The following is a 23237-nucleotide window of genomic DNA, read 5'->3' on the forward strand; positions in this document are numbered from 1 at the left end:
AAACCCTACTTATCTGCTGTGGACCAGACACTGTGCTAAGCACTTTACAAAATATTTATCTCATTTGATTTGTGCAGGTGTCATCTTACCAATATATTCTATTATAATATATTCATTTATACCCAAGATTTTAGATTGCTTTTTTCCCCACCTGAGATCTTTGCCAGTTTTAGTCTTTTTCTTTTTATTCATTCCTCTACCATTCACTTTCTGAATCTTCTCCTTAGATGGTAGATCATTCAGGACTGCACCTCAAATTTCTCTCATTCCCTTCCTATGCTAGGGAATTCTCTTTTTTGCCTATCTTAGACTCTACTCCAAATATCTTTGGGGATGGGTGAGGCAGAACTATTCCTATCTGGATAGTGAGGTCCCCTTCCTTCAGACCTTAAACAGTCCTATGCATATTCTGGTCACCTTCTTCAGTTGCCTCTATTTTTTTACTTCTCTGTCTGAGCACTACTATAGTAATGTGTTGCCACTTCAGATAGAATATGCTTCCAATTCATTATACTTCCACCTCCTCCTCACATAGGATATTAGATTGGGCAGAGTTTATTTCTACCTCTTATCAGAGAATGATTGGATGAGGGCAGCAGCCATGTATGATGCTAGAGACCACAATAGCAACAATGAAATTGCTGAATGGGTTCCAGAGCACAAGTCTGTGTTTTCTGTTATGCTGCCCTGCCAAAGTCTGGGACTTGGTAGGGGAACAAATGTTGAGTCAGTCCATTAGGCATTAGCCTTCTGTGCAATTAATTCACCAAACCGTTACCTTAGGAGAACTGAACACTTGATTTTTAGCGATATCTGAAATTACTTTGCTTTTTGCATACAATTCTTATTTGGGGTGTGTTCTGAGAGTTTGAAAGGATTGGAGAAAATGTTTACTCCACGTTGTTGGTTATGTGACCTGGAATTCTAAATATATAATTTTGTTGTGTTTGTTTATTTTAAAACCCTTACCTTCCATCTTATAATCAATACTGTGTATTGGTTCCAAGGCAGAAGAGTGATAAGGGCTAGGCAATGGGGGTCAAGTGACTTGCCCAGGGTCACACAGCTGGGAAGTGTCTGAGGCCAGATTTGAATCCAGATTTGAACTCCCACTCTAGGCCTGGCTCTCAATCCACTGACCCACATAGTGAAATAGAAAATGTGATCTATGTTACACTATTCCTTATTGAAATAGAAAACATAAACTGAAGGAAACTGTTTCTTTGTCAATGACTGCTGTACTCTGACTGGCTTGTGACTAGAGAGAGCTGCTGGGGGGGTGGGGGGGGAAACCTGAAACTGCCTGGTTGTAATGGAGGTAGGAATAAGAAATTCTGAGGGATGCTAGTACAGGGATGCTGCCACACAGAGATGCTGATACCCAGGGGAACTGCTTTGGGGAATGATCTGGGGTTTGCCTACTGATCCCTATTGATGGCTGATGGATCAGTATATCTTTCTAATCCCCTCCCCCCTTCACTCCCTCCCTTATCCAACTCTCTCCTTCCTGCCCCCCTCACCTCCCAGTTCTTCTTGAAGCCTTTGGCTTCTTCCCTACCCCCTTGAGTGAACTATAAAGATACTCTTTCCCTTTGGGTTTATTGGGATAACAGGATGGGGAAACTGAGGTGAGAGGGATGAGGATGTCCCTAATCTAAAATGAGGGAGAATTTGAGGGTTTGAGAAAGTAGTCCAGTCACAAACTGACTCTAAGACAGTTAGAGAGATGGAGGACAACAGCTGTTTAAAATCTTCTTTCTTCTTCTTCACAAAGTCAGCAAGGTCTCTCAGCTTAATCCCAGAGAGAAACAAAGTTCGAACTCTCTCAGTTTCTCCTGGACAGCTCCACTGCCAGAGCCAGAGCCAAAGTCAAAGCCAAGTTTCTGCTTCTTCTCCTCTGGGTGGCCAGAAACCCCCAACTGCTACTCCTGGGACATTCCATTTGGAACCTTCCTCTTGATTGACAGGCAGGTTAGGTCCCCAGCTTGTTTCTTGTATCTTGGCTTACAAGTTCTCTCTCTCTCCATACCTCTACCTCATGGTAGGTACCCCCTAAATTTAGGGGGTAGCTACCTCCTAAATGTGTCATTTTTAAATTTAAGGTTTATACTTCCTCTCCATTTTTCTTCCTTTGTTCTCCATCTTTTTTAAGTTTCCCTTAAACATACCTTGTACAACCTCTACCAACCAAAGAAATAAAAAAAAAAGCCAACGAAATGGTCTAAAAATAATAAATCCCCAAAACCCCAGTTTCCTGTGCACTCATTCACTAGACAGGTAACTTTCTAGGGTCACTGCTTCTATCTCCATGGACATTCCATTTCTGTTCCATTTTGGGTTTCTTTTTTTCTAGTGCCTCGCATGGTATCCAGGCTTATAAGAGGTTGCTGCTGATGGATTGAGAACAAATGAAATTCATAGAGCACTTTTAGATGCATTTATAGTGAAATCAAGATGGCAGAATCAAGAGCACCAAAATATCTCCAAAAAACCCCCTCAAATCAAACTTAAAATAAAGCTTCCAAATGAATTCTTGAGTGCCAGAACCAACAAAGAGATGGTTGAGGCAATTTTCCTACAGAAGAAAGCTTGGCAGGTGGGGAGAGAAGGTCTATTTCAGGGACATAAGATGAGAACGCAGTCTGCAGCAAGGCCACATGAACAGTACAAGCCAACAGGGAGCCCCTCTCCACTACTCAAAGTTCCAAACCCAGGACCAGGCTAGCAGTGAAACCCCAAGACTCTGCCTGAGCCCGAAGCAGAGCATCTCTGAGCTTGCAGCTTGAAGTTCTGGGCCTCAGCTCCATCCTTGGCTGATGAAAGGCTGTGGTGAGGCCCTGAGCACGAGTATGAGTCCCCAGTGAGGCTCTGAGGCCCAGAATAAGGCAGACCACAGTGGGCTGTGGTAAGGCTCCCAAACCCTGACTTTGCCTGGCCTTGCAAACCTATATCAGGCCACAAGGGAGACTGAATTAATAGTGGAAGGCAGCTTCCTTCAACTCAGCCCACAGGCTATACAATCACCCTGGAGGAATTACAGAACTAGATCTGAGGAGGAAGAAAATACTAAAGTTCAAGAGAAATATCACCTCTACTATAGGAGAAAGCCCCGACTGTAAGTTAAAAATAAAGGTCAAAAAATGCTCTGAATGTCAGATCTTTGGGGAAGGAAAGAATTTAAGATCAAGCAAGAGACAGAGAATGGTACAAAATGTAAAATGAATAATTTTAATTTCATTACATAAAAAATGTTTTGTACAAACAAAACCAAATGCATCCAAAATTAGAAGCAATAAATGGGGAGAGGATTTTTGTAGCAAAAACCTCTAACAAAGATCTAATTTCTCAAATTTATAAGGAGCTAAGTCAATTGTACTAAAGCTCAAGTCATTCCCCAATTGATAAATAATCAAGAAACATGAATAAACATTTTTAGATAAAGAAATCAAAATTATCTATAAACACATGAAAAAATGTTCTAAATCTCTCATAATTAGAGAAATGCACATCAAAACAACTCTGAGGTACCACCTCATAGCTAATATTCTGGCCAGTATGACAGTAAAGGAAAATAATAAGTGTTGGAGGGGATGTAGCAAAATTGGGACATTAATATACTGCTGGTGGAGTTGTGAATTGATCCAGCATTCTAGAAAGCAATTTAGAACTATGGCCAAAGGGTGCTGAAAGGCTGTCTGCCCTTTGATCCAGCCATAGCACTGCTGGGTTTTTGCCCCAAAGAGAGAATAAGGAAAAATATGTGTACAAAATTATTTATTTTCTTTGTGGTGGTAAAAAATTGGAAAATGAGGGGATGCCCTTCCATTGGGGAATGGCTGGACAAATTGTGGTACATGTTGGTGATGGAATACTATTGTGCTCAAAGGAATAGTGAACTGGAGGGATTCCATGTGAACTGGAACGACCTCCAGGAAGTGATGCAGAGTGAGAGGAGCAGAACCAGGAAAACATTGTACACAGAGACGGATACATTGTAGCACAATCAAACATAATGGACTTCTCTGCTAGCAGCACTGCAATGACCCAGGACAATCCCAAGGGATTTAGGAGAAAGAACACTATCCACATCCAGAGAAAGAACTGTGGGAGTAGAAAAACATATGGTTGATCACATGGTTCGATGGGGATATGATTGTGGATGTTGACTTTAAGTGATCACTCTAGTGCTAATATTACTAATATGGAAATGGGTTTTGATAAATGATACAAACCACACACACACACACACACACACACATACACACACACACACACACACACATAAAACCTAGATCAAATTGCTTGCCATTTGGGAGAAAGGCAAGAGGGAGGGAGACAATTTGGATCTTATCATTTCAGAAAGCATATGTAAAAGATTATTACATGTAATTGGGGAAATCAAGTATTAAAATCATTTCATTTCCTTTTTTTAAAAGAAGAAAATGCATTTTTTTAAAAAGGTCTGGGACAATGGCAACTATGCAAGAGCACATAGTAGCTCATGGTGGCAAAGTCCAGAGAGCTAGGAGTTCAGGCAACAGAAGAATGAAGCATGACTGGTCTGGCCCTCTTCCCAAAATGAAAGTACTGAGGGGTATTTACTAAGGAGAGAAGTGGGGCCAGCCCGGAGGAAGGAGGTTCCCGGAGAAGAAGGCAGTTGTATTATGGTAGTGAAGAGTGCAGAGAATTAGAAGCAGACACCAGAGGAAATAAGACAGACTTCCCTAGTGGTAGGGTCTATGAGTCATACCAGGAGGGCAGGGGGCCCTAGCTTCAGCTGCTATATTTTTAGGCTCTGGAACTTTTGAGTAGGTTTGCTGTTCTCTTTCCTCAGTGTCTGAATTTATAACGTGAGAGGTTCAGACTAGAGAAGCGTATAGATTTTTTCCTAATGCTATGTCTATAATCTTCATCAAAGTAACGGGATTTATTGCCTAGGAGAGCCTGCAGAGGTCCCCTCTCCACTGCCCCCCATCCATGTCCCTAAGGGTGGCTTTCCTTCTGAGCTCTGTGTCAGAACTAAACAAGCAGAATGAAGGTACGGGTTGGACAGAGTTCATGCTGGTGCTTGGGTCTCTGAGCCTCAGAACGGATACACGAGACATCCCCTGTATAGTCAGTTGTACTGTTCGTGAAGGACATAACTAGGAAAGGAAGATCTCTAGTGCAGAAACCTACAAGAAATGGGAACCAGACAAAAAATGACAGAGCATTTCCCTCATTAGAATCCTGTGAGGTAAGGAGATATTATCCCCAATGTACAGATGTTTGAACTGAGAAGCAGAGAAGGGACTTGCCCATCATCACACAAATATGCAGAGTTACAATTTGATCTTATTTCTTTCCATCAAAAGTCTAGTGTTTGACAAAACACACACACACACACACACACACACACACACACACACACACACACACACAAGTTTATGAGAAAGCCCTCATTTTAGGCAACTTGAAAGATGCATTTAAAATGGGATACAGGCTGGGGCAAGACAGTGAAGAACTGGACTAGAGCAAGGTACTGAAGCAATTGAAAGCAAGAAATAAACAGATTGTGTCAGCCAGTGTAAAGGAAAAACAGTTATTGACATCAATTAGAAAGACTGATATTGGTTAGAAAGCCTGCAAAATAAATGGTGGGTTAACCAATTTGAGTGAGTTTCAGAAGTGTTTAGATTTATAGTATATAGAGCCAAAAAGTTTGTTATTAGTCCAACCACTACCTGCCAGCCTCCTTTGAAGTAGGTGTGCTAGAGCTGAGCCTTCCATCTCCTACTGACCACACACAGTGTGTTCCCTGAGGAAATGTTGCTAAAGGCAACACCTTCTATCTGTACCAGAAGAAAGCATCTTCCACCTCCTGCTGCCACTCCAATCTTCCTCAATGGTAGATAAGCATGGAGCAGCTAGATGGTGCAGTGGATAGAACACTGGGCTTGGAACAGAGATATAGAGAACATCCAGTGCAAAGAACATCTCTAGTTGCACTGTTCTTTGAGGGTAGAAGACTGGTTCCCTCCACTCAGTAATGAATATTCTTCTTGTTCATACCCTTCTCATCTGTAAAAGTTAAAATCAAATCTCAATAATAAAATATTATATTTTAGGAGATTTATTAATGATCATTATAAATAAAGGAATAAAAGGAATACAAAATAAAGACCACATGCCCATGGCTGATCAGCCAGTTCAGACACCCACCCTACCACCACTAAGCTCACTGTCATCAAGCCAAAGAGCCCAGAACCTTACACATCTCTGCCTAATATCCCCTGCCTACAGGAAGTATATAACAACAGGAAGTCAGTGGGCTCCTGGGAAATGTAGTTCTTTTTTTAGGGTAACAGATTTTCAATTATACACATCTCAGAGACCCTGATCATTATTCAAACTCTACTCTATACCCCTTTCCACCTGATTCCACATTCTTATCCCCCTCAACTCTCCTACCCCAAACTTGCATCCTAACTCCACCCAAACCTAACACTATGCCCTCTGGAATACCTATTTTGTAGATAACAAATTTTGCTTCATCTTAATCATTTCCTCTCCCACTACTTTCATCTACTAGCTCTTACTGAAATCTGATTTTCCTCAATGACACAGCCTGCCTGGCTATACTGCCACTCATTTTCTTCAGCTCACTGGTAGAGGCAAGGGAATTGGAGTAATCCTTGATCCCCATTGCCCTTTCAGGTACTCATCCTTCCTCTGTCACTTACTAACTACTCTTCCTTTAAGGTTCATGCTATTTGTAATTTTGTTGCTTAGGCATTTTTCAGTAATGCTCAACTCTTCATGATCCCATTTGGGCAAAGATTCTGAAGTGGTTTGTCATTTCCTTCTCCAGTGTATTCCTATTTTACAGGTAAGGAACTGAGGCAAATAGGAATTAATTGATTTGCTTAGGGACACATAGCAAACAAATGGTTTTGAATTTGGATCTTCCCAATTCTGGACATCTAGGTGGTACAATGGAATAGAGTGCAGGACCTGGAGTTAGAAAGATTCATCTTCCAGAGTTGAAATCTAGCTCTGGGCACTATGTGATCCTGAGTCAGTCACTTAATCTTGTTTGCCTCCGTTTCCTCACCTGTAAAATGAACCAGATTCACAGGGCCACAAAAGAGTCAGACATAACTGAAAATAACTGAAAAACAACTTCTTGATTCCAAGCCCAGTACTCTATCCACTGCACCATCTAGCTGTTCCATTCTTATCTACCATTTAATCAAAATTTTGATGGCTATTGTCTAACTTCCCTTTCTTCCTCAATGAATCTGATACCTATAATTGTTCTCTCTTCTCCAATTCCTGCCCTCGTATTAGGGGATTTCATTATATATATTGATACTCTCTCAAATATCCTACTAATCATTTCCTCATCTCATTCACATTTCATTAGATACTCTTCTATACCATGTTAGCCACATACAAAAAATGGTTATACCCTTAATCTTGCCATCATCCACAAATGTACTACCTCCATGTTCAAGGATTATGAAATTCCCTTATCCAACAGTAACCTATTGGTTTTTCATCTCTCCCTCTGCTCTCCCTTACACAACTCTACTCTTCATTCTTACTATGACTTACATTTTATTTGACTCTCAGATCATCTCTCCTTGTGAAAAAATTGGAGAAATTTAGGGGACTTGATCAGCAAATAGGTAATTTTAGAACTTGAGTGAATCATACCGTCTCCATCTTGTGACTCATTTCTGAAGTTAGCTTGGTTTTCTTTTTATTTAACTATGTGTCTATTCCAAATCCTGTTTTGTGAGAAAAGTTTTTTTTTTTCAATTCTAGGAATTGAGAGACCATATAGCATTGTTTGAAGCTAGCCCTGAATGACTGGGAAACCAGAAATTATATTTAGAGATCCTTAACCAAAACCTAGGTTATTTTGACCAAAAATGCAGGCAGATCCTAAAACTGATGCAAGGAGTTTTCTCAGAGTTGTATTTCTCAAACAAATCTATATGTCTTAACCAAAAAGTGGTCCCATAATGATCAATTATTGTTTCCATGTTCCTTAGATTATAAACAGACACTTAGAAAGAGAGAGACATCTCTTTCCCTAAATTCCAGGAATTGTACCTGTTCACTCTCCCCACTCCCAACTTGGAAAGTCTCTAATATTTCTTCCAATTAGAAATCAGATTGCCTAATATTGTATTGTTTCCTTTTAATTAAATTTAATTAATTATTTTTAATGTAAAAAGTCTATATTCCCCCGTATTCAAGGTCTAGCCTAATCTGAGGAAAGGATGTGTTCCCAGTTGGCATGCTTTGCTTAATAAAGTAGTATATTCAGAAGATCCCAACCTTTCTTTCCTCAGTCTTTTCATCTTTTGCTCATTACACCTTGCACTGATCACTCTCCTTTTCTCTCCATCTTGACTCATTGGTGAACCAATTGAACCCTACAGTATTCTCTTTTCAATCCCTAGTCCTCTAATCATGTCATCAGTTATGTGTCAACCTCACTTTTGGATTATTCCCACCATTTGATGCTTTCATACCTACACATGTGCTGCTGGGGAAAAGTAGAGAGAATTCTAGGAGTGTTCTGACTGGGTCAACTATAAATTTATGTCCCATAACTTCAATGAGATCCACATTACTGCTTGGTAATCCTACTATTTTCTCCTTAATAATTCATTCTTCTTCTCTCCCCAGAAGCTCTTCCAAACCTTTTCCATCCTTCCTCAAGCCTCCCATTTCGGTTCTCTCTCACCTCTGCCTCATTTTACAGAAAAAAACTGAAGACGTTCATTATGAGCTCCCTCTTTTCCTCTCGTCTTCATTTCTTGCCATGGAGCTGCCTTCTGTCATGATTTCCTCCCTTATTACTCACTAAAACTAACCCCTCTACTTGTTTAAGTGATTCCAATTCCTATCTCTTCCAGCAGATTGCTCATTCTGATATTTCCATTTATTTTCAATTTGTCCCTCTCTATAGACTCAGTTCATACTACCTAAAAGTATGCTCATATATCCCTTATTTTGGAAAAACCCTCATTTGAGCCTTTCATCCTTCTTTTTTTTTAAACCCTTACCTTCCGTCTTGGAGTCAATACTGTGTATTGGCTCCAAGGCAGAAGAGTGGTAAGGGCTAGGCAATGGGGGTCAAGTCCTTTCATCCTTCTTAATTGCAGTCCTATTTCTCCTCTGCCCTAAGTGCCTCTACTTTCTCTCCTCTCCTTCTTAATATGTTGCAATTATTTTTTTAACTTATCACGCCATAGAAACTGCTCTCTTCAAAGTTATTAATGACCTTTTAATTGCTAAATACAATAGCCTTTTCCCTTCTTATACTATTTTTCTCAATTACATGAAAAATTATTTTAACCTTTATTTTGTTAAGTTTGAGCCAAATGTTCACCTTCCTTCTTTCCTGTCCCCCTTCCCTGAGACACCAATCTGATATAGATTTTACATTTGTAATAAAGTAAAACATCTTGCCATATTCATCATTTTGTGAACAAGAACTCTAATAAACAAAATAAAAGTGAAGAAATAAAGTGAAATATAGCCTGTCTTAGTCTGCATTGACCCTGCATCAGTTCTTTCTTTAGAGGTGGATGGCATTTTTCATCATGACTTTTTGAGGATTTTCTTGGATCACTATCTTGCTTTGAATAGCTGTCATTCAAAAATGGTCATCACGTACTATTGCTGTTGCTGTGTACAATGTTCTCCTGGTTCTACTTATTTCACTTTGCATCAGTTCATGTAAATCTTACAATAACTTTTTTTCAGTCCTTATTCTTTTGATCTCTTTGCAGCCATAATACTGCTAATTACTCTCTCCTCCTTGATTCTCTCTTCTGTCTGGGTTTTCCATTACTATTTCTGTGCTGATTCTCAAATCTACCCTTCTTGCCTTGGACTCTCTTCTGACCTCCAATCCAGCAGATCCAACCTCCTTTAAGATATCTCAAAATGAATGTCCAGTAGTCATCTTGGACTCAATATGTCCCAAACTGAACTCATTATCTTTCCCTCTAAACTAACCACCCCCCCCCATCTTCTATATTATTGTATCAGGCAAATGATTGCCCCAGTCCCTGAAGCAAGCAACCTAGGGATTATCATGGAGTCCTCACAATCTCTTATCCTACATATACAAATAGGGTCCCTTCCCTCCTCTGAAACCAGCAAACCATCTAGGTCAGACCTTCATTGTTTTAAACTTTGATTACTATAATGGGTCTGCAATGCCTCAAATCTCACCTTAGGCAATTAATAAATGTCTATTGAATGAATAAATTGTCACAGCAATCTGAGATGCCATTCTATAACTGTCTCTTTAAGTTACCCACTAAGCCATTTTTTCCTAATAATAGTGATAGTGTCTTCTTCTGAGATCTTATGTGATGAACTCATTTGTAAGTGAATATGCAAATTCTCTATATCTCAAAAGGCAAAATAATTTTAGATTTTTTAAAAAGCCCTTACCTTCCATCTTAGAATCAATACTATGCATTGGTTCTAAGGCAGAAGAGTGGTAAGGGCTAGGCAATGGGGGTCAAGTGACTTGCCCAGGGTCACACAGCTAGGAAGTGTCTGAGGCCAGATAATTTTAGATTTTTTTAAAGAACAAACATTTGTAAAATTTTTCAACTCCTTTTATTTTAAGCCCAAATTATATTAGCTATCAGAGAAACATAAAAGAAATGATGAATTTTGTCACAGAAAAAGTAAAGTCAGAAGTGATACATATCCATGCCAAAGTTGTGGAATATTCAGGAAAAGCTATAAACACCTTCCACTGCCATAAAGTAAGGTTTCCAATGGATGACACAAGCAAAGTCTTGAGGTAAGAGCTCTTAAAAGATGCATTCTAAAGAAAAAAAAATACAAAATTTGTTAATGAATATAAATGTTCTTATTTAGGAAAAAATAAAATTATTTTTTGAATTTTTAATTTCAATTTTGAAAATTGAAAATAGCTTTATTAAAAACATAATTTGAGGAACAGTAGAACAAGTCGTGGCTTATGATTGTGATATAACACTATAAGAAATGACAACTTGGGGGCAGCTGGGTAGCTCAGTGGATTGAGAACCAGTCCTAGAGACGGGAGGTCCTAGGTTCAAATCTGGCTTCAGCCACTTCCCAGCTGTGTGACCCTGGGCAAGTCACTTGACCCCCATTGCCTAGCCCTTACCACTCTTCTGCCTTGGAGCCAATACACAGTATTGACTCCAAGACGGAAGATAAGGGTTTAAAAAAAAAAGAAATGACAACTTAAGAAAAACCTGTAAGACATAAATGAATTGATACAGAATGAAGTGAGCCGAACCAGAAAAATCATTGTACACAGTAACTACATTATAATGATGATCAGCTGGGAAAAATTTAACTACTCTGATCAATACAATGATCCAAAAGAATTCTTAAGGGCTCATGATGAAAAATGTATTTGTCTCCAGAGAGGAAATTGATGAACTCTGAGTGCAAATTTTAAAAAATATACTTTTCACTTAATTTTTCCGGCTTTTTTTGGTAATGTGATTAATATGGAAATGTTTTGACTGATTTCACTAATACAATTGATATCATATTGCTTGCCTTCTCAATAGGTGGGAGAAAGGCCAGAGGGAAGAATAAAATTTGGAGTTCAGTTTTTTTAAAAGGACTTTATTGGTGAAGAGTTTATAGAAAAAAAAAACTAATGATAGGTCAAAGTGCAAAGGATCAGCATGATAAATTGTCTACTTTTTCCAGGTTTATTTTATTCCTTCTTTTAAAATTCTAATTACTGAACATATCACAGAATTAAGGTGACTACTTTTTAGTTAAAGATCCTTTTCTCTCAATGATCATTTAGCTCTTCTGTGTAAAAATACCACCTTTGTGTCAGTAAGGGAAGTTTTTATAATCTTGTACCTAATAATCATCTTAAACATTTTAAAAGATCTGTCATTCCATTGGCATAAATTTTTGTTCCTTGATGTAGATTTTAACCTTTTGGTGAATTAGTTAGCATTTTCACATACTGCCAAATATCTTGATAAACTCCGCCCTAAGCTTTTAATGAGAATCTCATCTCAGCTTTCAGAGATTCATCTTTATCTGAAAATTTGCAATTCATCTTCACCTGCATACCAAGCCTTTCCAACTCTGTTGTTGTTTTAGTCATGTCTGACCCTTTGTGACCCCATTTGGGATTTTCTTAGCAAAGATACAGGAGTGATTTGCTATTTCCTTCTCCAGCTAATTTCACAGGTGAAGAAACTGAGGCAAACATGGTTAAGTGACTTGTCCAGGGACACACAGCTAGTAAATGGATGTCTGATTGAAACTCTGGAAGATGAGTCTTCCTGACTTCAAGCCAGGATTCTCTCCATTGCACCATCTAGCCACCCCTTCTAACTTTGTAGGACCACTCAAAGCCTGAACTTCCCTGACGCAATCTTCCAAAAGGGTAATGGTAGGGAAGAACAAAGATTATGTGCAGTTGTGTGAAGAGATAAACTGATGTAAAGATGAAATCAATCGTGCATGTCCTGATAAAAGAAAGATCCACTTTCCAATGACACATGTAAAACCCAGTGGTTTTAGCTCGTTTGCTGGGGTGGGGGGGGTGGTGGGAAAGAACATGAATCAGGTAACCACAGAAAAATATTCTAAATTAACTAATTAAATAAAAATTTTCAAATAGAAAATGATCAAATTCTAGGATTTTGGCTGGTAAAGTGATATTTGTGTTTCTTTCATCTTCTCTTTGTTTAGAAAGAGGAATATTACTGCAGAATCACAAACTTAAAAAATATTTTTGATAGCTTCATTTCTACTTAGTTGGCTTCTTTACTATAAATTTTATCATTTGGATTTAAAATGTTATCCTGACAGGGGTAACTAGGCAGCTTAGTGTATTGAACCAGACTTGGAGACAAGGTCTTGGGTTCAAATTTGACCTCAGATACTTCCTAGTTGTTTGACCTTGAGCAAGTCACTTAACTCCACTTGCCTAGCCCTTATTACACTTCTGCCTTGAAGCCAGCATTTAATGTTGATTCTAAGGTAAGGGTTTAAAATGAATAAATGAAATTAAATATCTTGAGAAGGGGTCTAGAGCCTTCACCAGACTGCCAAAGGTATCCATGATACTTAAAAATAAAAAAAAGTTTAAAATGCCTAGTTTCAAGCAATTGGAATATTTTGAAAGAATGATGTAAATTGAGATTACTTTCGATAAGGTTACTGTCAAAACATTTTTTACTAAAAAACTGCAGTTTGCCTCTATATTCAGCATGCTTCCTATCAGATGGACCTTATGTTTTATTTATGCTTTAAGCATTATGTTAAATTTATCGTCTTTCTTTGTATGTAAGTAATTATCTAGATTTCTAAGAGCACCCACGTAGGATGATAAACTTTCTGATTAGTTCTTCATAGCACTATGGATTTTAAATCTGGAAGAAACCTCACCTAATTCAACTTCCTCATTGACTGTAAGCATAAATAAGTTATAATAATTTCCCCCCAATACATACCTGTTTCTATAGCCTCAGGGGAGAAGCACCAGGGAGTATTTGGAACAGTGGTGTCAAAGCAGCACTTTTTGTCTAGACATTCCTGTTCTGTGACACCAGGCCAACCACAATTAACTCTTTTCTTTGGTTCCACGTTACATGTATCTGAAAATTTGTAACATGAAATTAAAAATAAATAATCCACAAGCACCAAATAGTCTTCATCTGTTAAATAACATTTATCATGAAATGTAAGTTAGAAACAGCCTCAGAAGTGAGCTGTCCAGATCCTCCTTTCCTAGAGGATGAGACAGAAAGGAAATAGTGGAGGGATGATCTGGATCTCTGATTTTCTCAATGTGGGAAGCGTCTAGCATGAAACTCCCTTCACTGATACAAATCATCATAACTCATCCATAACAAATATTGTTTAAAATTTTTTAAAAATATTTCATTTTCCCATTTAAATGTAGTGATCATTTTCAGCATACAATTTCAGAAATTATGAGATCCAAATTGTCTCCTACCCTCCCTTCCCTGCCCACCTCCTGGAGATGGTAAGCCATTTGATCTGGGGTATTATCACGCAAAACTTACTTTCATATCGGTCATTGTTGTAAAAAAAATACTTCTGTAAAACCCAAACCCCCAAATAAAAACACAAATAAAGTGAAAAACCATATGCTTTGATCTTCATTCTGACTCCAACAATCTTTTTGTCTGGAGGAAGAGAGTATTCTTTGTTAAAAATCCTTCAGAATTGTGATGAATTATTGTGTTGCAGAGAGTAGTTAAGTCTTTCACAGTTGATCATCATACAATATTGCTTTATTGTGTATGGCGTTCTCCTGGTTCTGCTTATTTCACTCTGCATCAGTTCATGGAGGTCTTTCCAGCTTTTTCTGAAATCCTCCTGCTTGTCATTTCTTACAGCACAATAGTATTCCATCTCATGCCACAATTTGTTTAGTCAATGCCCCAACTCATGGGCATCCCCATAATTTCCAATTCTTTGCCACCACAAAAAGAGCTGCTATAAATATTTTTGTACAAGTAGGTCCTTTCCCTTTTTTTAATCTCGTTGGGATATAGACCTAGTCATGGTATTATTAGATCAAATGGTATGCACAGTTTTATACCTCTTTGGGTAACTATAAGGTACATTTTTATACTGTTGCTAGATACACCAAGGTTTATAATTATGCAACGAATATGAGTCAGAGACCAGACTTGAATTTAAGTATTTTCAACCCAAGTTTGATTCTCTATTCACTAGGGCATGCAGCTGCTTGGTCCAAGCAATCCCTGAACAACAAATAATGGTGCTTTGAAATGTTTACTCATATTATTCCATTTGATGCTCATAGTGTTTCTGTAAGGCAAATTATGCTCATTTAACACGTGAGAAAAATGAGGTTCTGAAGCAATAGTTGCATACCTAGTGTGCATGTCAGAATTGGTCCTGCTTACTTCAAGTTCATTTTTATTTCCAATACATTATGCTATTTTAAAAGAGCAATGCTCTCTATAACATACCCAAATGATTATTTACTATTTCCCCAGTGAACAAAACCCATAACTTTCTGATAGACCTACCTATTTATTGTTGGAAATTGCTGAGAAGTTTTTCCTGACATTAAAATTTTATATATCTCTTTGCAATATTCTCTATTGTTTCTAGCTTTGCCCCCTAGACCAAGCAGAATGAATATAATTTCTCTCCTACAATGATACTCTTCAAGTATATATACACACACTTGATATAATCTAAGAAGATTATATTGAATTAGGATAGATGCAGTTTTTATATTTGGGTTCAAAACATCAACTTCCATAAGTACAAGAAAGAAGAGGAAAATCTAGATATGAGTCTGTCTAAAACAGAATAGGTTATTCTATTGGCCTGGAACCCCAATGTGAGTCAGCAATAGGATATATGAACCTCCAAAAAAAAAAAGCTAATGTGTTGCTGCCTCCAGGCTAAGACTTCTGTCTTTCCTCTGACAGAGCAAAACTCTTTGCCATCTTGATTATTATTTTCTGAGTATGGAAGGAATAATATATCTATTAAACCAAGGCTCAGAGGACTTACCACAATAATACTATGTCTCAACAAGGGAAGAGCATGGTGAAATGACTAATATCTTATTTCCAGATATTTTGTTTCTCTTAAGGCAGCTTAAGAATATATTTGCTTTAGTTGGGACATTAATGCACTGCTGGTTGAGTTGTGAATTGATCCAACCATTCTGGAGGGCAATTTGGAACTATGCCCAAAGGGCGATAAAAGACTGTCTGCCCTTTGATCCAGCTATAGCACTGCTGGGTTTGTACCCCAAAGAGATAATAAGGGAAAAAGACTTGTACAAGAATATTCATAGCTCTTTGTAGTGGCAAAAAACTGGAAAATGAGATGTCCTTCGATTGGGGAAGGGCTGAACACATTGTGGTATCTGTTGGTGATGGAATACTACTGTGCCCAAAGGAATGATGAAGTGGAGGGATTCCATGTGAACTGGAACAACCTCCAGGAAGTGATGCAGAGTGAGAGGAGCAGAACCAGGAGAACATTGTACACAGAGACGGATACACTGTGGTACAATCAAATGTAATGGACTTCTCCATTAGTGGCAATGCAGTGATCCTGAACAACTTGGAGGGATCTATGAGAAAGAACGTATCCACATTCAGAGGAAGAACTGTAAGTAGAAACACAGAAGAAAAACAACTGCTTGATCACATGGGTTGAGGGGACATGGCTGGGGATGGAGACTCTAAATGAACATCCTAGTGCAAACAACAACATGGAAATAGGTTCTGATCAAGGACACAAGTAACACCCAGTGGAATTGTGCATCAGCTGTGGGAAGGGGTAGGAGAAGGAGAGGGAGGGAAAAAAATAAGTTAAAAAAAGGATATATTTGCTTTTTTTGGCCTATAGATATAGATATAGATATTGATATTTCACATTGAGCTTTCAGTTCAATAGAATATTCTATTCTGTTTCAGGCAAATCCTTTTCTAACCATTCCTCTTCAGTTCTGTGCTTGGGATGTGGGCATTTTCATCCCAAATGTCAAAACTTTTTATCTCTTATCTGTTCAATATAATCTTCTTAGATTCATTCCACCCTCTCCCAAGGCTGTTTTTGGACTCTCTATCCCCAATAATGTTGTCTTCTTCAAAGTTGATAAGCATGCCATTCACGCCCTTCAGTCATTGAGAAATTCATCAAATAGAATAAAGTGAAGAAAAGACATTTGAAAGACTTGGGCCAATACCTCCTTTTAAACTATGTAAATCTGCTTTGTCTAGCTATTCAATCAATTCCAAAAGGACCTGCCCATGATATTGCCTGTCTCATATGTTTCCATAAGAATAACATAAGTAATTGGTTAGATTATTTGCTAAAATTGAGGTAAGACATAGAAAGCATTCTACTGATGTGCCTGTCAAAAAAGAAAAAGAAACGAGGATAGCTCGGCAAAATTCTTAGTAAAGAATCATGTTAGTTCATTGTCTTAATGACAGTTAGGGGAAGATAGGTGGTTTTGTGAATTGAGGGCTGGGTCTGGTGCCAGGAAGAGCTGAATTCAAATTGAGCTTCAGACACTAGCTATGTGAACCTGGGCAAGAATACTTAACCTCTATCTGCCCAAGTTCACTTTACTACAAAAATGGAAAAACAACACCTACCTCTCAGGGTTGCTGCAGTGATCAAATGAAATAGCATAAAGTGCTTACAGTGCCTGGCACACAGTAGGTGCTTATCTGCTCCTTTAATTTTTAAAAACTAACTCTAATTTTTTTTGGAATTTTGTCATTGTATTCCCTATTCTAAACATCAGAACACTTGCATCCTCTATCCTGCAGCATCTTTCCCAGGCTCTCAGCCACTTATTCCTAGTTGCATAGACAACGTGGAAAAGGATCTGAGGGATCAGCAGGCTCCATCTCTACTCACATAGTGAGTATCTCTAATCACCAAGGGATCGTCCAGCCTCTTTTTTAAGATCTCCTGTAGGCAAGACAGAGCTCTAATGATTGGGAAGTTTTCCTTTGTGTTAATCTGAAGTCTGTCTGCTGGATATCTTCCTCTATAGTTTACACTTTTGCCCTCCAGTCTCATCGAGTACTTGCTAAACTGTTGGCCACCGCCTTCTGCGTCCTAGATCAAATAGACTTCTCAAAAACAGGTCATTTCTAGTAGGGGTCGTACTAGCAGTTGGGATGGGAGTGATGATGATGCTGGGAATTACTTTTACTACCTGCATTCATTTGGGTGAAAAAGTACCAACTCCAGAAATCGTATCACACATCCTCAAGCCATATGGATTTTGCCTTTTTTTCCTGAGACATTCCTCCTGCCTGCCTTGACTTAGCACTTCAAATAGGGAAGAGATCACTACCAGGAATGGCACAGTTATGGCTTTATTGTGCTGCTTCTAGGGCTTCAGCATAAGAAACAGAAATAAGCTTGCCTTACCTTCTCCCTGGGTCAGCAGGCTGAGCCCCAGAATCATAGTGATGACCAGCGTGCAAAATACCTTGTGCTCCATTCTAGTCTTCGGTCGGCTCCCGCTCAGACCCAAAGAAGAATGTGTGTCAAGGATGAGAACTGGCCTAGATTTTGTTTATTATATAGACCCAGGCATATTTGCGTAAAGAGTTTTAGATAACATTTACCTAAGGAGGGTCTGTCAGCTCTCTGCTTGAAAATAATCTCTGTTGATTAAAAAGTCGTTCTTAAACCTGCTAAAAACCAACAGAGTTTGATAGAAGAAAATGCCATTTTGTGTAGTCATCTTGTGACAGGCTTTCCCGATAAGCATAGTCTTGCTTATCCTGTGGGAGTATCCCTGACCTAGCCATAATCCATTTCATAATCAGGGAAGGGACTTTTCTGGAAGTTTTTAATTCTTCTAAAGAAAAAATAACTCGGGAAAATGAAGCAAAGAGTGGCACAGCTGTGATAATAGTACTGTCATTGGTTTTCACTTTCTCTTTTAGAGTGGGACAAAGTCGGTGACATTAGCCCAGCCCGAAGGAGATGTACTTTCCCGAATTAGAGCCTTTTTTTCAGATATTGTAGGATTCCAGAATATACTGAACTGCGGGGATAGAAATGACTAGATCATCAATCATTAGGACCAGTTATTCTTCCAAGGAAACGTTAAAGAGAGGAGAGAAAGTCCTTCTTTGCTCAAATGAACAATTCTTGAAATAACCATTTTTAGTTGCCATTCAATATCTTGATTTTCAGCTCATACTATATTTACCTTGAACTTTTATGAGCCAAACACAGAGTTCTTTATAGTTACCTCCTTGTCTGATCTTAGCAGCAGTAGTTATTATAGTGATAATATTATATTGTGGTCACATTTATATAGTATTTTAATAGTTAAATTTTATATTTATACAACAAAATCTTTCACAATTTCAATTCAAGATGCCAGCAGATCTTTTAATATAGTTAGGCATCGCTGTTCATAGCTTTTTTGTTAACGAGTCTTGCCTGAAGAACAAAGTAGTTGTTTCGCCTTTATCCTCTGTACTCCAGTTTAGTCTTCCATTTCTATTCTTCTATTGGACATATTAAGAATTCCAGATTTATTGAGTCCAAGAAGCATTTTGTGTCACTGGCGAAATAGCACAAGATAAAGGAGTTGTTTAATAGATTTTGAAGGAGTCAAATTGGCATCTTCCAAGTATATTCAGTGATTCATTCTTTCATTACCTTAAAAGCAGTACTCAGTTCTATCCTGGAAAGTTTCTAAGGGATTTAAGGTTAGGTAGAGCCAAAAGAAGTATAAACTGTCTCCCTAGAAAAAGTATGGCTTTGAATCAATTATTTATTAAATTAATGCATTATTGGTGGGGTTTTATGTAAATACCAGAGGCTCAAACATTATTCCCAGGCTTGGGCATATTTTATCTACAAGGAGTGTCCATCTGAGTTAAAAACTGCAACAACAAATAAAGTTATTTAAAATGTTAAATTCAGGAAGCTTCTTTTTAGAAAAAAAAAAGGCAGGGAAAATGAAAATTTAAAAACTAACCAGCAAGGGGGCAGCTGGATAGATGGCTCAGTGGATTGAGAGCCAGACCTAGAGACAGGGGGTCCTAGGTTCAAATCTGGCCTCAGACACTTCCCAGCTATGTGACCCTGGTCAAGTCACTTGACCCCCATTGCCTAGCCCTCACCACTCTTCTGCCTTGGAACCAATACACAGTATTGAATCTAAGATAGGAAGTAAGGGTTTCAAAAAATAAAATAAAATACATCCCTATTCTATACTTTAAATGTGATTGTATTAAACAATCCAATAAAATGAAAAAGAATGACAGATTGAATAAGAAAACAAAACCCCATGATCTGTTGCTTATAAGAAATATATCTAAAAATCAAAAGCAGACACAAAATCAGAATTAGAAACTGGAAAAAATCATTATACTTCAAATGATCCAAAAAAAAACCAAAACAAACCCAAAACACATGAATTGCAATTATGACATCAGACAAAGCAGAATTAAACATTTATGACATAAAAAAAAGATGAAAAAAGAAAGTTACATTTTCCCAAAGGGAACCATAGGCAACAAATTAATACCAGTATTAGAATAGATGCTCCAAATATCTCTAAAATGATAAAATAACCTTTTACTGAACTACTAGAAGACATCACAACACAATGGTTGCAGAAGATTGGAATATTCTTAGTTTTCAATGAATCTAAAAGAAATATAAATAAAAAGGAAACCATAGAATTAAACTAACCATTGGAGAAACTAGAGCTAAAAAACTTATATCTTCTAAATGGGACTGCTAAAGAACATATTTATTTCTCAGAATGACAAAACTTTTGTAAAAAATATTGCAAGCAAATATTAAAAAGCAAGAAAAACAAATATATCTTTATAGTCAAGTCATTCAACTCATTCAATTATTTCCTTATTGATGATAAATTATTTTATATGCTTATACTTTTGTCACAAATGTTTTACTCTTTAACTTAACATAACTAATGCATATGAAAACAAAATATCCATGTATTTGTAGGATTTAGTGACATATATATGTATTTATATATAATTATTACTATTATAGAGGTGTATGGGGTGCTCAGGGAGGGGTAGTATCTCTGGTATGGAGGGCTTGTCGTGCCCTCCTAGGGCAGCTCTCCAGCCTCTGACCCCCACCTGACACCCAGCTCTCACGTGTGGCTCCCAGTAGCTGCTAGCATGCGGCAGCGGCCACACCCCGGGCACCGGCTTCGACAGGCCGGCTAAACCTTGTGAGGGTAGCCATCGGGTCGTCGTCGACCCCTGGTGAACCAGGGCTTTGCTCACCCAGCATGTGAAGACTGCTTCGGTTGAACAAACAGAAGAAACCAATAAGAAGGTTCAACGGCTGAGAGGGCGACCCAGCAAAGCACTGTGGAGTGCTTAGGGCATGTTGGAGCACAAAGGACAACACGGCCATCCAATGCAGCTGAGGAAGTCTCCAGGTGTAACGACTTTTCGTGCCACTGGACCCAGGCTTCCAACACCAGAGAGTGGGACTGTCTCTGTGCATCGACTTTTCCACTTAAATCTCCTTCACACACAAGTGTTTTTGTGCACACTCATCTACATCACAGTTGAACGCGCACAAAGACAATCATCCTCAGTTACCGAGAGACTACTACTACTACTACTATTATCATTATATTGTTATTATCTTGTAGTTCAGATGGGAAAAGTAATTTTTCTAATATTGTGATATTTAATGTTATAGGGATCCCACACTTTAACTGCTTTTCTGCAATTGAACAAAAGTAATAATATAAGTTTAACTTCTATAGATTCTTGAATCTAAGTGACTTTTAAAAATTATTGAAGAAATGCACAAAGGGCGACAAAAGAATATCTACCCTTTGACCCAGCCATAGCACTGCTGGGTCTGTACCCCAAAGAGATAATGGACACAAAGACTTGTACAAGAATATTCATAGCTGCTCTTTGTGGTGGCCCAAAACTGGAAAACGAGGGGATGCCCATCAATTGTGGAATGGCTGAACAAACTGTGGTATATGTTGGTGATGGAATACTATTGTGCTCAAAGGAATAATAAAGTGGAGGGATTCCATGTGAACTGGAACAACCTCCAGGAAGTGATGCAGAGCGAGAGGAGCAGAACCAGGAGAACATTGTACACAGAGACTGATACACTGTGGTATAATCGAACGTAATGGACTTCTCCATTAGTGGCGGTGTAATGTCCCTGAACAACTTGCAGGGATCCAGGAGAAAAAAACACCATTCATAAGCAAAGGATAAACTATGGGAGTGGAAACACCGAGAAAAAGCAACTGCCTGAATACAGAGGTTGAGGGGACATGACAGAGGAGAGACTCTAAACGAACACTCTAGTGCAAATACTATCAACAAAGGAATGGGTTCAAATCAAGAAAACATCTAATGCCCAGTGGACTTACGCGTCGGCTATGGGGGAGGGGGGGAGGAAAAGAAAATGATCTATGTCTTTAACGAATAATGCTTGGAAATGATCAAATAAAATACATTAATAAAAAAAATTATTGAAGAATGTGATGGAAATAGGGCTTCTCTATTTTCCTACAGCAGAGATTAGTTTCCGGAAAAGGTAACAAAACTGACTTAGCAACCCAAATAGCCTTTTCTTTTCTTGATGCAGCTTTGTTGTCCCCAAAGATCACAAAAATTCCATTCATAAGGGATAAGAACTCTTTAAATTTGGTAGGTTTCTGAAGGTCATAGAGTCATCCTACACTGTAATTAGTGGCCAGATCCATTTCATTATGGAGATGAAGAGACTCATGTCTATAGAAGCTACATGTATACCATATCTTTGCTATATTAGAGCAAACTAAATCTTTGATTAAATGTTCTATTACTTACAAGCACGTCATATCAATCTAAAATCAAACATTAGTTGAGAGAGTGATGGTGTTAGGCCTGACCCTAATTGTTGGTCTCATTGATAATTGGGATGAGTTTATGTGACAGCATGTTGGAAGTGGTAGTTAAGTTTGAGGAAGTGATCACATTGCCCATACCACACAATGATATCTAGTGACCAAAGTCCTTCTGATTGTGTATAGGAAGCCCTTTCTGTGGGACAGGGAACAGGATCCTACTCTAATTCTATAAGTAGAAGGGTCATTGCTCTGTGGAAGCAGGGGGTGGATTGCCTTTTCTACTATGGGAGGGTTGTATGACAATTTTAAGCAAAACTTTGATGAGTCACAATATCAGTGACTTGTGTAGGCATGTGATCAATATTGAGAATACTCTCTTATAGAGTCAGATACATTTATTAAGTCTCCATAAATGAACCAACCCTTGTCCCTTTTTTGGTAACTAAGCCAGGAAGTTTTTGCAATCTGGCTCTATAAAGATAAGTTCCTATTTTAGCTATCTCTCTGAGAGGGGAAAAGAAGGTGAAGTTTCTAAAGGAACTCTCTTTGATAGATTGTATCTATACAGCAACTTCTCACCATTCTATCATATTCTATGATCAGCCTACTGTTATATAGATTTACTTCAGACTTTAGGTATGGGTCTAAACTATCTCAAAAGTATACAAGTTTGGTTTAATCAATTAGAAGACTTTGAGCACAGCTTAGGCAAATACTGCTATGAGTACAAATAGACACTCTTGTAATTGGATTATGTAATGGTAGAAATTTTAGGCTTTTGGGAGAGGTTATAATATTGTAATGGTTAAAG

General features: G+C 38.2%; 1 protein-coding gene across 1 annotated transcript; it reads right to left on the bottom strand.

The window, feature by feature from the left end:
• Positions 1-10632: 10632 nt before the first annotated feature.
• On the bottom strand, positions 10633-18084 carry TFF1 (trefoil factor 1). Its single transcript, XM_016433145.2, has 3 exons — positions 17974-18084; positions 13509-13652; positions 10633-10849 (listed from the first exon to the last, which is right to left on the bottom strand). Exons 1-3 carry the CDS (start codon positions 18044-18046, stop codon positions 10836-10838), a joined length of 231 nt encoding a protein of 76 aa, XP_016288631.1. The 5' UTR covers positions 18047-18084; the 3' UTR covers positions 10633-10835.
• Between the last annotated feature and the right edge of the window lie 5153 nt (positions 18085-23237).

The sequence above is a fragment of the Monodelphis domestica genome, chromosome 4, assembly GCF_027887165.1.
Source record: "Monodelphis domestica isolate mMonDom1 chromosome 4, mMonDom1.pri, whole genome shotgun sequence".
In the NCBI taxonomy this organism is placed as follows: Eukaryota; Metazoa; Chordata; class Mammalia; order Didelphimorphia; family Didelphidae; genus Monodelphis; species Monodelphis domestica.

Excerpts from the sequence above, each read along its gene's own strand:
- TFF1 (XM_016433145.2), bottom strand. The coding sequence starts at position 18,046 with ATGGAGCACAAGGTATTTTGCACGCTGGTCATCACTATGATTCTGGGG. Across the intron at positions 13,653-17,973 it reads CCTGCTGACCCAGGGAGAAG|ATACATGTAACGTGGAACCA; the intron begins GTAAGGCAAGCT and ends ACAAATTTTCAG.